This window comes from Euprymna scolopes, chromosome 34, assembly GCF_053919585.1.
Source record: "Euprymna scolopes isolate OS-2025 chromosome 34, ASM5391958v1, whole genome shotgun sequence".
Taxonomy (NCBI): domain Eukaryota; kingdom Metazoa; phylum Mollusca; class Cephalopoda; order Sepiida; family Sepiolidae; genus Euprymna; species Euprymna scolopes.
Genome location: NC_136515.1, coordinates 37,843,846 through 37,860,195, shown reverse-complemented (window position 1 = coordinate 37,860,195; position 16,350 = coordinate 37,843,846). Strand labels below are relative to the sequence as shown.

The following is a 16,350-nucleotide window of genomic DNA, read 5'->3' as shown; positions in this document are numbered from 1 at the left end:
ACTTTTGTTTTTTGTATACTTGTAAACCAATGCTTGTACCCTCAGCAATAGTCACTGGGATGGACAACATGGCTTGAAGGAGTATATGAAGTTGATCAGAAAACAATGGCACATGAACATTAGGATTGATGGTCGTCAGCGACTGGTTTATGGTCACCCATATTACTTTGTGTTTACCTTCCCCTCCCTCCTCCCGTTTTGTCCTCTAATATAGTCAGAAGAAGCTGAAATATTAGAAAACTCTCTGAATTAATGTCTTATACACATGGTATAAATTTCATTAAAATCAGATGTACATACTTGAAGCTTTATGATGGTTCTGTCCAGATAGGTCGCTTAGAGATGGGGGGGAGCATAGATATATTCGGCACATAGAAAGTAATGCAAAGATTCAGAACCACTTCTATTGTCTTAGCCAACAAATTTTTATGCATATGATTTAAATTTAATAAAAATACGATAAAGTTTTAAGGGGTTTACATTCTCACAGATCCCTTAGCAGTGCACTAAAGAGATTCTGGGAAACTTCCATTGTTTTATTGGTAGATTTTATATAAAAATACACTTAGATTTTATATAAAAATACACTTAGATTTTACATAAAAATACACTTAGATTTTACATAAAAATACACTTAGATTTTATATAAAAATACACTTAGATTTTATATAAAAATACACTTAGATTTTATATAAAAATACACTTAGATTTTATCTAGATTCGCTAAAATTTTTGCATATGGAGCACACAATGTAATGCATAGACATTAAGTTTATATATATCTATATATAACATGAAGATCAACTGGTCAAAATCAGAACCTATCCGAACGGAAGTATCGATCTGAAGAGATTGTTGTGTGATTGAAATATTTCCATTGGATTTGTCTTGATATTTTTTTCATGAATAAAATATATTTTTTAATAAAATTTTTTTATTATATATATATATATATATATATATATATATATATATAGTCATCCCCAGTTTCACTTTATCATAGTTCTTCAGTGTGGCTAGACAAGTAAGTGCTTCAAGCTAAAATCAAAAATTAACTACGTAGTTGATAGTCAACATTTTTAACATTTCAGCTGTCAGTAATAAGTTGCAAGTGAAATCTCAATGCTTATATAAACACTTTAAACTGAGAAAAAGTGCTCCATTTGTTTACACAAAGAGCTTTGCACATTTTTTGCTAATAGGTAAATAGGTAATTGCACTTATTACAGTACTCAACGCAAGAAATTGTGTGTGAGGAGGGAGGCATAAGGCAACAGTTTTGTATAAAATTTATATAAGTCAGTAATAAAGAATTGAAAGTAATAAATCTTTTCATAAACATTAAACAAACATTTGCATCTGGAGGATGCATATGTTTGCTAGTAATCGTAATGATTTACCTCAAGTTGAATATTAAGATCTTCATCTGCATCTTCTTTCTGGATGTAAGTAAAAGCATCTAAAAGTCCAAGGCCTGATAAGAAAAAAAACATTATTTGTGATGCATTCATTTGTAGAGCGATTTTTTTTAGAAGTGGCGAATTTTACATCAAAATAAATAACAGAAAAATATTTTCATCATACAAATATGTCGTTTATTTCAAACATTAATTTTTGACATTTATAATTTAAATACAATTTATATGGTGCATATATGGCATAATCTAGGTCCAATTTTCAGAAATGTACGCATTAATTTAGGCTATATTTTGACAATAATATTGAATTTTGTCTTCCAAGTGGTCTATTGTGTCTGGTTTAAAACATAGGCATGGAACTTTACATTTCCCTAAAGGAAATAATTTAGTGGGGTTAAATCATACAGATGAGGTGGCCAGTTGACAGATCCATTCTGTGAAATTATTCGTTCATTAAATGTTTCTCTCAGTAAATCCACTGTATCATTTGCAATTTGCAATTGATGCTCAGATGTCAGTCTCTTTATGATGAATTGCTAAACCAAGCTGAACTCAAAATAACTGAGTTGCCAAATTTGCAATTAAAGAAAATAGAGGTGGTTATTTAAAAAAAATTGCTGCCTCTAAAACACACCCTGTACATGTTGTTATAACATCTGGGTTAATTGATGATAATGTGTTGTGAAAGTTTCAACAGGAAACTGCTCATAATTTGATTTCCATGACAATCCAAAGCCTCAAAGTATAATATCCAAATGGACCAAGAGATGCATGTCTTCAACCAACACTACCTTGAACAAACACCTGTTATCATGAATATATTTCTGGCAACAAATGATGTGGATACTAAAGATGTTCCAAATTAATTAACAAGCAGGAGGCAAATCATGATATAAGTTTTTGTAAGAAGGCATCACCACTTCCCTGCAGAATGAAAATGACATGTACCAGCATAAGGAATTGACAGAAAAACTCTTGCTTGAATGAAGTAATATTTATAAATGGACTATTCACTCATGAACCAATCAGAATGCAGGGAATGGACTTTTCCATCTAAATACAATGGAGCATCTCAGCCTGCTTATGTACCAACTCTCTAGCTTCTGTGCCTAATCTATTTAGGTCTGGCTCTACTGGTCAGATAGCTCAGCACTAATTACTAAATTCAATACTTCCCACATACAGCAATTAGTATTTAGGTTACCCATTTGATATTAATCAGGCTCAATATTGCTTAACTTTAGTAATCTAACAAGAACTAGTGTGTCAACATAATTATGCCACGTGTAGTCTCTCCCTCTTAAACAAGTCCCCCCCCCCAAATTTTCAACCTAATAAGTCTCGCACTTTCAACCAAATTCCAACTTTTGTTCCATCGCTGCAATGTTGCATCCTTGTGCTTGTTTTACAAGTATTTTTAATAAAATGTTCTCTAACAAACTCATAACACTTGTGTCCCTTTAACTTAAATACCCTTGACTAATCCAAGATGAAATCCCTAGATGTCGGTAAGCCTTCTACTCTAAGAATTTCTCTCTTGGAGTTACTAGACTTTGGAATTTCCTCCCGGTCTCCTACTTCTCTAACTCTAATAACATGCAAAAGTTTAAATGTAATGTGAACAAACATCTTGCTGCTCAACTCCCTACACAATGTCCCTGTAGATATGGTTCTAAATAGGAATTCCGTTATGTCCATATGGCCCTGTGCCTTGTTTGGAGTGAATAAGAGTAAAAGAACAAACCATTGTTAAAAGCAATCGAAGCACTCACCTATGAATTCATTGCGTATCTTGTGCCGTCCATGTAAGTTACCATTTGCAGATATGATGCAGTTGATTGTTGTCACAATGGACGACTTATAACCAACAGAATCTGCTTGGTTCAGCTCAGTAATAAAAATGCTGAACCTGTGAGTCTGAGCTGCCTCTTTCTGGAAAAGAAAAAGGAGAAATTAACGAAAATACAAGTTTGCAATCGTATTTACATTTCTTTCTAAGAAATTGAAATTGTTTGAAGTAAAAGTCGAAGCAATTTATAACTTTGTTTCTAAATTTTTGACATCAAGATTATTTGGATTATTTGAACTATTGTTCTCATCTTGAGTGTTATTTTCATGTTTTGGTTGATGTAACCTCCAACCTTCTTCAGGTGTATCTTGTTGGACTTCTTTTCTTTTTCTGTGAAACACAGGAATCTGCAAAAACACATGGTATAGTGGATAAAGTTAAGGGTTACACTTCGTCTGGAGGTTGGAGATTCAATCTTCAGTGTTGTTGGGCCTAAAAATACAATTGTAAATCATGGCTGATGGAATGAGAACATGTTACCCCCATAGATTAAATAAAAGGTTCCATTTGAAATTCCATGCAGATTCCTGAGTTATAACATGAAATGAAATAGGTTTAAGGCTCCAAAAATTTGTACTAGAATTGAAGAAGGTTGGAAGTTAAATCAACTGAAATGTGAAAATGACACTTAAGATGAGAACAGTAGTCCGAAAAATCCAAATAATATGAAAGACAAACTTGGAATAACATAACAAGTCTACAGAACACAATTAGAATTTCTATTATTAATACTACTATACTTATGTTGGTTATTTTCACAATATTCCAGCTGATAATCTCTAAATGGTTACAGTATTGATTAACTATCACTTCTCTATGACAGTCTTCTGTAGGTTGAAGGTTCAATCCTTATTACATGCTAACATAACATAAGATTAACACTTTCACCTGGTTATGGCTGACAAAACAAGAACAATTTACTCCATGGACTAAATAAAAAGTACAGTGAAAAAATCCTTATAGATGCGTAAATTTGATATAAAAGTTTTTAAAAAATGCACTTGAAGACGAGAACAGTAATCTGAATAATCGCAATACAAACCATCAATCCTCATCTAAAAAACTCTGAAACATAAAATTAGAATTTTACTTAAGTGGGGAATATTATATTAAAAAAAAAACACCAAATTTCTTAGAAATTTGCAAGACTATGAACTGTTTAAAATTTCACAGAAATAATGACACATACCATATTTTAACTTAAGTTTGGAAATTTCAGTATTTTTTACCTTGTAATGTTGCAATGCGTCAAGAACAGAATAATAACCCTGGCAACTAAATATGCAGAGGACAGCCAGAATCTCAAAAACTTCTTTCTTTGTCAGACTGTGGACTGTACTTAATGCTGAAGAGAAAATCAAAAACATTAACTTTTTTAAGATGGTAAACTTAACAGAAAAGTTTACAAAAATGAAGAAAAGTTATTGTATTTTGTGTTGGCATGGAGTAAGGTAATAAGTAAAAATCAAACTAAAAAAGAAAAGTAAAAATTAATACAAAGTCATGATTTTATAGATTTAAGATCCCATTTCAATTTCTGAATTTTTGGAATGGGGATTGGTTATTTATATTATTTGGATTCTTTGGATTCTTTGGACTACTCTTCTCATCTTGAGTGTAATTTTCACAAAGTTTTAATTAATGTAATCTCCAACCTTCTTCAGGTGTATTTTGTTGTGTTCAGGAATCTGCATGGAATTTCAAACGGAACTCTTTATTTAATTCATGGTTGTAACATGCTCTCATTTTGTGAGCCATGACTGAGTAGAAGTCTTAAAAAATTCACAATTGTATTTTGAGTGATGCCTGCACTGAGGATTGAACCATCAACCTCAAAGTACTCAATCGAATATGCCATGGGTCTTTGCATGGCATAAAGCAATTAAAATGTAGTTCAAAGAATCCAAATAATACAAATTTCATTCCAATTGTGAACCTGCATTTGTGTGCATTCACTGCACAGGATGAGATCACACGTTGCCTTTGCCTAAATGCGGTGCTTGATTTTTATATTGGCCATAGTGTCAATCATGTGATTTTGGGTTTTCTTTCGAAACAACATCATGACTCAAGTTTAAGACTAACAACAAAGTTTTATTTTGAGTAACAACAACATCTGGTCTTTCCAATGAACATATAACTTGTAAAATGGACAAACATTTCTTCCAACCAAACACAAACATTCCCCTTTCAGAAGCCTCATATCTCTCTCAAACCAGACAGAGATCAATTGACCTCCTCTGCGCAAAGATATGGTTACTAATAATGTAAAAAAATCAAATATTCATAAGCTTAATAAAATCATATTCAAGATTGGGAAAAATTGGTTTTGTTATTCTGTTTTATGGCATATCAATCCTTTTCGGGTTATTTAATGCCAAACTCAGTAATTTTGGGAAAAGTTTTCATATTTCAAGTCTTTTATATATTCAAATATTTATTTATGATGTTTAGTTTTGTTGTTTTGCTTTTCCAGGTTATTTAATGCCAAATCTGGTCATTTTGGTAACAGTTTTTTATCTTTTAAGTTCTTTATAGCTTTAACCTTTAATCATGATATTTGGTTTGATTGCTTTGTAGAGGAAATTTTTATTTTGTTTTTGATTTTTCAAAACATGACTGAGTTTTACAAAGGGCAAATAAAAAAACAATAACATTGTAAAAACAATAACATGTTTGGTGCATTTTAGGTCAGGATGACAGTATCTTCAGACAGCCTGATCTGGTGGCACAAATCAATGTCGGGGGAGACAGAGTATGATTAGTTGATAAGGTTGGAAAGTAGGATTGTAAGAAAAAATAAATTTTCTAAAAAAAAGAGGAAAAGTTAGAATAGACTGAGAAAAATAGATTTTTGCATAAAGATATGATAAACACCTTTGCTCAAAGATGTTTGACGCAGTTGTGGTTAAGATGGTAGAAAAAAAAAACAATTAAAATAAAAAAAGACATTAAGAAATAAAGAATTTAAAAGACACAAAAAAGTTTCTCCTACCTGTTACCAATTGGTTGACCCCATTTTTCATGTTGGCTAAATATGCAATCGCAACTTCAAAACTGAGTAAAGCCCTGATACAAGACAAACAATCAAACTGGAGAATTGCATCTGAGAAATTTGAAGGTCCATGGGACGTCATTCCACAAAGGCTGTCTAATAGTCGTGTTAGGCCACCATGTTCTAAAAACTCCATCACCCATCGTTCGTTAGCACTCTCGATTTGTGTCTTCAAAGAATAAAAAGAATCCATGCATGGACTGCTTGCAAAGTTAACACATTCCTCGGGGGTCAATTTGGAAGGGACAACTCGAATATGGGGCAGGGAATCATCCATGGTTGTCTTTTGAAAAGATGTTGGTTGATTTTAAAATTTGTAGCAATACAGTCACATACCTGAAAAGAAAAGAAAGAGGACTCGGTGGTATTTTAACTTTTAATGGAATTTTCCAATTTCTGCTTACTCTAGCCTTATGTAGAAAATTCTGTTTTTTAACATTATTTTTACACACCTAGATCCAATTTTGCTGCAATATGACATGCATGTGGTGATTTGAATAGACACTCAGAGAATTTAGGCTCTCAATTCAAATTTTAAAATAAATTGCAATTGCTAAACTGCAGGACCCTAGAATACTTACTCTTCTGTTATTTTTTGATGCCCTCCCCCATTCCTGAATTACTGAAATTGATAATTTCAGTAATTCATTGTATAATGGGTAATGCATTAAGTAATAATTCATTCTCAGTGAGTCCTGTGGGTATTAAAGATTCAATCCCTAGTTTGGATGATACTAAGAATTACTTAAAACTCCTATCCGGTCATGGCTGACAAAATGAGAGCAATATATTCCCATGAATTAAATAATGGATTCCATTAAAATTCTATACAAATTCCCAAGTTCAACAAGACAAAGAGATTACATCGGTTGAAGTGTTGTGAGAATAACAATAGTCCAAATAATTATAATAGCACAAATTGTTTTATTTTATTAACAAATTCCAAAGAAAAAAGTTCATTACTGAGTGAAAAATATCTTCTTTTTTTTTTTTTAATAAAACGAGCAATGTCAATTTTTTTTAATAAAACGAGCAATGTCAATTTTTTTTAATAAAACGGGCAATGTCAATTTTTTTTTAATAAAACGGGCAATGTCAATTTTTTTTTAATAAAACGGGCAATGTCAATTTTTTTTTAATAAAACGGGCAATGTCAATTTTTTTTTAATAAAACGGGCAATGTCAAATTTTTTTTAATAAAACGGGCAATGTCAAATTTTTTTTAATAAAACGGGCAATGTCAAATTTTTTTTTTAATAAAACGGGCCATGTCAAATTTTTTTTAATAAAACGGGCAATGTCAAATTTTTTTTTAATAAAACGAGCAATGTCAAATTATTTAAACAATAAAAGGTTTAACAAAATAGTATACTTTTTTAAACAAAGGTTGTTTAAAAAACATCTGAGGAAATTCGAATGTTTATACCTTCAAGTATCAACATAAAATTCGGTATATATTTAGAATTATACTTATTAAAAAAAAAACAGAAAAATCTTTATAATGTACATACTCGTCATAGAACAAAGATGTCATATTCCAAAAATCACATGGTTTTGGCTAATAACTTTTCTATTTGGCTAGTAAACGAAAATATTTAGTTGTTGAAGGTCAACTAAAGATAAATTTGTCTGTAGAGTCATGTTATGTAAAATTAGTTTTAATTATTAGAATTATTTGAACTATTATTCTTATCATACTTGTTGTTTTCGAAACATTTCAACCGATTTAACCTTTGACATTCTTCAGGTGCATCTTACAAAGGTATGCAACACAAAGATAGAAATGCATGCTAGAAAAATTAAACCTTTTCATAAGAGAGCTTGTGAAAAGGAATCAAATCCAAAGGTTTTGTTTCATGAATAATGTGAGCATATGTCAATGTAGACATTTGCGATCTGGTTGGTTTTTTAATTCTGAACTTGCTTAAACAAAATTCCCAAATGAAGTGCTCAAATTATACCACAATAACAGACTTTGCCTCTCCCGAAATTACATTGAACAAATAATAGATATTCAACTGATGAATTCCAAGATTTCGGTATTGTTTGACTAATAGAATTTTCAACCAGCTTTCCAAGCCAATACTTCAGAATGTTTGCTTAGGGATTTCCATTGGTAAGATAACAGAATATCCTTTGCTGAAGGAAGTTTCTTCAATGTCTCAACAGTCATTTTTCCAAGATCAATCAAATCTGTTTCCTCTGTGAATTAGAACGGAGTTAGTTGAAAAAAACTTAGAACACATGATAAAACACTTAAGTTGTCAATTGAAGATGTGAGACACATGTTATTAAGTTTATCTTGAAAACTGTAAATTCTGGACTTTTTCAAACCATCTTCAGCAGAAAATTGGTCAATTAGATCTTTATGGTCATCATCATCATTGGTGTAAGCAATACCATCATCACTGTCATCATACTCGTCAATAACATCATTTGCATTATTTTCTTCTGAATTAGGAGTTTTGCCAACAAGCCAATATCTCAACTGTCATTTTTCCAAGATCAATCAAATCTGTTTCCTGTTAGAACTGGAACCGAGTTAGTAGGAAACACATGACAAAATACTTTAAATTGTCAATTGGAGAAATAAGACGCATGCAATTAAGTCTTTTGAAAACTGTAAATTGAAACCATCTTCTTTAAAAAACTTGGCCAATTGAGTCTCCAAGCTCATCATTATCATTGCTGTAAGCAATACCACCATCACTGTCATTATAAACGATAACATCTGCATCATTTCTTCTGAATAAAGAATTTTTCACTAACAAGCCATGGACTGTTGCTTGTGATTTGGGTGAGTTTCTCTCCTCTATGTAAAATTAACTGTTGAGATTCTTAGCTTCAAAGTTTTAGGAGTCATTGCTTTCTCATTTACACATAGTTGGACTTGTCTGATGTTGATAGAGTAGGTGTTATATCACTTATTACGTCAGGGTTCATACTCATGCCTATTCTGGCAACTGCAGTCTGATATGCTGTATTTAGTCGTGAATGAGTCTTTCAGGTGATCAGATATTTTTATGGATTTGAAAAAAAAAAGTGTATCTATTGACAGTTGTTCAATGAATTGGCTCATATCACTGAAATGCTTCAATGCATTGGCATCTGATGTCAAATTGAAGAGTTAGAATTATAGAATTTTTTAAATGTGAAAATGGATTAAAATATGTCAAAATTATCCTTTACTGCTCATTTACGACAGCTGTGTATGTGATGACTAGTCTTGGAAATCTAACAAAGCAAACAAGAGAGAATGTATAATTTAATGAAAATGTACTAATAAAGTCAAAATGACACAAAACGACTGCAAAATGTCCCAAATTAGGCTGTACTATCAATTAAGTCTGCCTCAGTGTACTTAATTGGCACTGATTAAACTCATTTGTGACATTGATATTTGTTGAGATTAAATAAGACTATCAATTCCATTAATGATGTTTTTTTCAGTTGCAACTTCAACCAGATTTTGGTCCTTCCTTGATTTAAAGTTTCATTCGCCACCAAAAATTTAAATGGCACTAAATCTTTTTAAATGAATAAATTGCGCTTTTACACCTAAATAAGCTTTTCTTCATAATTTTTAATTTTTTTAGAAAATGCAGGAAATTTTGCATATCAGAAAAATTGGAAGGTCAGATCATATATTTTTGGTCAGAAATATTTATAAAGCCTCCTGAAACTGGTTTAAAATTCTAAGAATATTGTTTTAGTTTAGTGAAATAAAATTAAATTCCTTTCCTTACTCTACAGACTGATAAATAGATTTTTTTTCCCTCAAATTTTAGCCCCAAATTTTAAAAATCTGTCAAAAATGAATTCTCATTTTCCATACTAATGAATACAGCAGTATCTGTGGCAGGTTATATGAATATTTATGTGCATATTTGACCTACTATATCATCTGGGTCATTTCTGGTGGTATCATACCTTTTACCTAGAAGAAAATAGATCTGGAAGTTGTATTTCAAAGAAAAATTATCATGAAAAATGGCCATTTTAATGGAATTTAAGCCATATGAGGCACTAATTCAAAGAGATAGTTCCACCATTTCAGTTTCTTCTGATTGTATGAGGGGGCGAAATGGGAAGAGGGTTGGGTTAGGGTTAGGGTTAAGAAAGGTATGAAAGTAGCAAAAATGTATGTAATTCAATGTCGGGTCTTCCTGCTAGTTTGTAATAAAAATCCCATTCTCTTACAGCAAGTTTCCATTTTATTTCCCTGTTCATGTATAATAGATTAACATAGAGGTCATCTTAAACGTCAGCAACACTAGTTGACCTATTGTGCTAAAAGATAATGCTCAACTAATCTATCATTTCAGAAGGCACATGCACTTTTGTAACATGATTATAAGTTTCTATGCACTTGAGCCACTGTCTTAGTTTTACTTTCAGAAGTTGTACAAGATTGTAGTCAATGTGAATACTTGAACCAAGTGGTTTGTTGAGGAAACATTTGTGTAGAAATAATTGAAAAGTGGTTTCAATTCAAGTATTGCTCATGTCTTTGTCGCTGTGTTCCGTTTTAGTTGGTATTAAACATCAGCTATGTTGCTAAATGCAACATTCAACAGAACAAAATTATTTATCTTTAGTTACTTGTCCATCTGTACAATTATTGTTTATTCTTCTTCTATTGGAATGCTTACAAAGGTGATACTCTGGATGCCCCCTCTACGAGTGTGAGGAAATTATTCACAAAAAAAAAAAGAGGAAAAAAGAGGAATTAAAACATGCCAGTAACTAAAGACAATAGGAAAAGTAATTAACGAAGACACACAAAAGTGGTTGGAAATAGAATGGGTGAGTTAGCTAGAAATGTTACTCTGAAACAAAGAAGAGACTTTTAGCATTTCCAATTTTAGTCAGGAGTTTAGTTAGGAGTCAGTTTGAGGACAGTCTTGAGTTGGGGGCAATTTTCCAGTTTGGGATGGTTGATAGTAGATTGTGACTCAGAGCAGATCAGAAAAAGTTTTCCCCACTGACAGTGATGGTCTAGACAGACAAATAAAATGTGGCCATGGGCACTTGGGGTCGTTTTCCACTATGATATCACACATCCAGAGTACAACAGAATGTGTTGGAGTCTGTGTGAGTTTGTGTTATTTTTTTAAGTGTTCGTTCCTAAACATGGAAGAGACGATGATGAATAGAAAAACCATGGCGTTGTACAAAAACAATGACAAAAAATGTTATATAGTTACATGGTAATACATACATACATGGTAATTAATATATATAAAATGAATTGTTACTAAATATATATAAAATGAATTGTTACTAAATATATATAAAATAAATTGTTAATAAATATATATAAAATAAATTGTTACTAAATATATATAAAATAAATTGTTAATAAATATATACGAAAGAAATTAATAAATATATAGAAAATGAATTTTGGCCTTTGTGAGAAATATTTGGGATGTTGAGATGAACCTGGGTTCAAGACAAATGATATAAAAAATCTATTTTGAAAAAAATTTATTGAAGTAAATGTTTAACACAACATTAAACTTTGGTTTGTAATTAATCTGAGAAGGTCATCCTTACAAACTAAAACAATTTTTGCTTACAGACTAAACAAATTATTTGTAAAAAAAAAAAAAAAAAAACACAACTTAAAATATTATATTAAGCCCATTATTTTGATGGACGGCTCATAAGAGGGTATTATCTTTATTTGTATAAAGAAACGTAATATTATGCATACCAAATGTTAAAATAATAACATAAAAATAAATCGCCTGCCATTGAAAATAGTATCCTAACTTGATATAACCTAAAAAAACAAAAAAAAACTATTATTGACACAAGAGAAAGAATTATCGATTTATAAAGAGGAAAAGTTCAATTTTTATTTGCACTAAAATTTTATGAAAATAATCTCAAAATAAATGAATTGAAGTTGGAGAGAATTTACATGTATATGCATTCTAGGCTAGCTATGATACCCATTGCTGTTCTTTCTCCAGAAATCAATATGAAAAGGTTTTACTATTATTGCTATCTACAGCCAGTTTTATGACCAAGTGCGCAACCATTGGACTAATGACTAAAGAAGCTCATTGTAAATGACTGGCAAATTACATATGAATAATTTGTTTAAAATAGTCAGACTAAAATAACTGAGCATAAAAAATAAAAATAATTTCCTGTAAACTGCCATTAATTATAAACAAAATAATGCCCCCACCCCACCGGGAGGAGGTGTTGCACACCAAAGATATACAAATTGCTAGATATAACCGGGTGCTCTGGCAGGTCAAGTAAAATCTAGGTCTGCTAAATTACAGGGTCTGGATATTCAACTGAGAACTGAAAATGAGTCTTCCGGCAAGATGATTAAATAAATGAGATGAGATTAATCGCCCCCACCCCTTCCCAAAAGGCTGAAAGGGTTAAAAGATTATTCAAATGCTCGTAATCTATTTGAGTGGTAGCATTTGAGAGTACTGGACCACTTTTTAATTGCTACAAGGTATCCTAAAAAAAACTTTCACTTTAATTATACCAAAAAATATTTAGAAAAATATTTGACTATGGCATATGCTTCTTTTTCGACTATATGAAATCACATTTCAGAAAGGTTTAACGACCGAGAAAATAACGCTACAGGTTTCCCAGCTTGTAAGAGAGTGCCTCTGAAAGCCTTTTCTGATACATCGGTTTCAATAACAAACAGCAATTCATAATGAATAACCTTTACAGAAGATTTGACAATGTCTTTCTTGAGTTCTTGAAAGAGTTTACAGCCATGAGAGACATCAAGAATTGTTTATTTTCAACTAGTGAACGAATTTTGGGTGAATAATTATGTATCCATTTTGTATAGTAGGCAAACATATCAAGACAGCTTTTTAAAAATTTCCAGTTAGGAGGCATTTGCAAAAGAGGTCTCAAATGCTTAGGATTGGGTTAAAGAGTTCCATCACAAATTTAATATCCAAGCATGTTAATAGAACGCTCACGCTACGACAATATTCATGTTTTAAAACGAAAACAAAACTAAGAGTTTGTTTCAGTCAGTTTCACTCTGGAAGCTGGGCAGATTGGGCACATCGCAACAATGTAGAGATAATCTCAGTGAATGTTACTGATGCTTCGATTGCAAAGCTCATTTTTTAAGCGTAAGTTAGGAAATAAAAAAGCAACTAATTTTAGCTGGATAGTCTCTCTCCATGAGTAAATTCTTTCTCAAAATAAAACCTTGAAAACTCAGCAAAATTTCCTTGTGTTTCCAAGCATGAGTAGTCATTCATCTTAGCTAACCAATCGATCAACAACCACAAGATCACGGCCACACACGAAACGATGACGAAAAGAAGTGACTATGCAAAGGAATAAAAGACCAACACCCATGCATGCATGCATAAAGACATTTATTCTATTGATTTCTTGATCGCTTACAAGCAAAAACATACATGTGCAATCACTCGTTGATGAAAATGTAACACAACGCCAGGACATGGGTCAGTTATAGATAAATAAGTGAAATGGAAATGAAGAGAAAAATTTTTTGATGGTAACGATTTATTTTTCTGTATTTTATTTGATGTGTTCATCCTTCGTGAAAAGATAGAATTTCGGTTTTGGAAGTATTAAACGGAAAAACCTTTTATATTATTGTACCATGCGCTCAAGGTCGGAAGAAAGAGAATCAGAAAGGTTTTGGTCTTTGCCAATATTTAAAGTGCTGCCAATTTTTAATATTGCCCTGGTTCACATCGAAGATTTGGTGAATATTAAAACATAAAATTGGGTCTTACTTCACTTAATCGATCTAATATACATCCGGGTATTACTGGCTAAATGCATGACGTTAGTTATAAACATTGTGAACTAGCATCAATTCTTCGGGATGATATTTCACACTTAAATAATAATAAGCAGATTCATGTGCTTCGTTTTGTAGTTAATTCTGTAGAAAACTATCAAGCTGGCTTTATATTACTTGATACACACAGAGGTACTTGATTAAGAATATACTAACTTTCTGGGTGTTTGTTTTGTAGTTTTTACCTTAGGTTTCTACTCAGACTCTCTCATGCACTGGTACAGACGAGAAAGTTCAAGAATGTAGAATGAGCTTGAATTTTACCGATGCCTCTGCCCCATTACATCTCTGAATTCTCAAGTTACTAAAATAAGTTAAGAAATTAATTTTAACCAGGTAGTCTCTCTCCATGAGTAAATTCTTTCTCCAAATAAAACCTTGAAAACTCAGCAAAATTTCCTTGTGTTTCCAAGCATGAGTGGGTATTAGTCTTAGTTAAATAACTGATCAACAACCACAAGAAGATCACAGCCACACATGAAACGATGATGAAAAAGACCTTGTGCGTATGTATAAAAGACTTTATTCAGTTTAGTTTTTGATCGTTCGTGAGCGAAAACGTAATATGTGTCTTCTCTCATTGATGAAAATAGAATAGTTGGGGTAGGGAGAGATTGGTTAGTTGATAGGGTTGGGAAATAGTGTAGACAAAAAAGAAAAAATGTAAAAATGGCTAAGAAAGATGAGGTAGCAGTGTCAGAAATTTCGTGAAAATAGTGAATAATTCCACCCCATCTTTCCAAGCTTATAACTCCTCGAAAAATGTAATTCAAGCCCTAATTTTTTTTTCAATTAAAGGAGCAAGGACCAAGGTTTTATTAAAAAAACAAAACAAAAAACAATGTGTTTTTTTTAAAAAAAAAAGGTTTTAAACTTCGGACTTTACAGGTAAATTTCTAAAAAAGGGATTTTTTTTTTGTTTTAAATTTGAATATATTATTTATTGACCTTTTCTCTTCAATTTGTGATATATAAAACTATTAAACATAAATTAATTATTTACTTTTTAATAGACATTTCAACATGAGAGGCGTGAATTATTCGACCCCCTGTCTTTCCAAGCTTATAACTCCTCGAAAAATGTAATTCAAGCCCTAATTTTTTTTTTCAATTAAAGGAGCAAGGACCAAGGTTTCATTAAAAAAAAAAAAACAAAAAAAAAACAATGTGTTTTTTTAAAAAAAAAAGGTTTTAAACTTCGGACTTTACAGGTAAATTTCTAAAAAAGGGATTTTTTTTTTTTGTTTTAAATTTGAATATATTATTTATTGACCTTTTCTCTTCAATTTGTGATATATAAAACTATTAAACATAAATTAATTATTTACTTTTTAAGAGAAACTTGAAAATGTGTGACACTTACACAAATGGGGGGGCGTGAATTAAAAAAAAAACGTTTGTCTAAAATATTATATTCGGTTTATTGGAAAGAACATAAAATTTCACATTGACCCTGAAAATATCGTAAAAATAGAATCAATAGAAACATTTTGATAGATTTTTAAAGTTTAAAAATTGAAAAATATTGAGTTCGGAAAATTCATTACTGTTTAAAAAAAAAAAAAAATTTCTATTACTTTTAAAACAACTGTAATAGTTTATTTTGGAAGTATAATCCATAAAGAAAATAAATAACTCACTTTTAACAGAGAAATTACGAGATTTTTATATTTTATTCGCAGTTTCGTGTTAGGGGTGTCAAAAATTCCTACAAAAATTCTGATACTGCTAAAGATGAGGTGACGTTAAAATTTGCTTAAGATGATGCTCTTAAGCAAATTTTAACGTCACCTCATCTTTAGCAGTATCAGAATTTTTGAAAGAAAGTCAGGGACAAATTCTATTGAACGGATTCGGGGCCGTTTTGTAATGCTTTACGAAGTGTTTAAACCAAGGCATGCAAATTCGTTGGCTCCATTTCTGAACTGCCCGTTCCTTATTTTCTTTTTCACTTTTTATTTACTTTTTTGTTTCTGTTTTTAATTCGATTGATTGAAAGGAAGAAAGAAAGACAGAGACGGAAATAAAGAAGAAAAAAGCACGGTTAGAATTTGGTGTTAGTAGTAGTAGTAGTAGTAGTAGTAGTAGTGGTGGTGGTGGTAGTATTTCTTATATTTACCCGCCACAAACTTGTACCTGGGATTCTGATAGATATTATTACTCCGGACTTAAAAGTAATGGTAAG

General features: G+C 31.3%; 1 protein-coding gene across 2 annotated transcripts in view; it reads right to left on the bottom strand.

Annotated features, from left to right (window-relative positions):
- The window catches only part of LOC145259179 (inverted formin-2-like), a 62,755-nt gene that overhangs the window by 38,617 nt on the left and 7,788 nt on the right, over nt 1–16,350 (bottom strand). Inside the window, exons 2-5 of one of the 2 annotated variants that reach the window (XM_080116939.1) lie at nt 6,263–6,727; nt 4,497–4,612; nt 3,191–3,350; nt 1,401–1,474 (exon numbers count right to left, since the gene is read on the bottom strand). In XM_080116939.1, the coding sequence (XP_079973065.1) occupies nt 1,401–1,474; nt 3,191–3,350; nt 4,497–4,612; nt 6,263–6,599 (687 nt within the window). In that variant the 5' untranslated portion in view covers nt 6,600–6,727. The remainder of the gene's footprint in view (nt 1–1,400; nt 1,475–3,190; nt 3,351–4,496; nt 4,613–6,262; nt 6,728–16,350) is intronic. The other variant, XM_080116938.1, reaches the window with a different exon arrangement.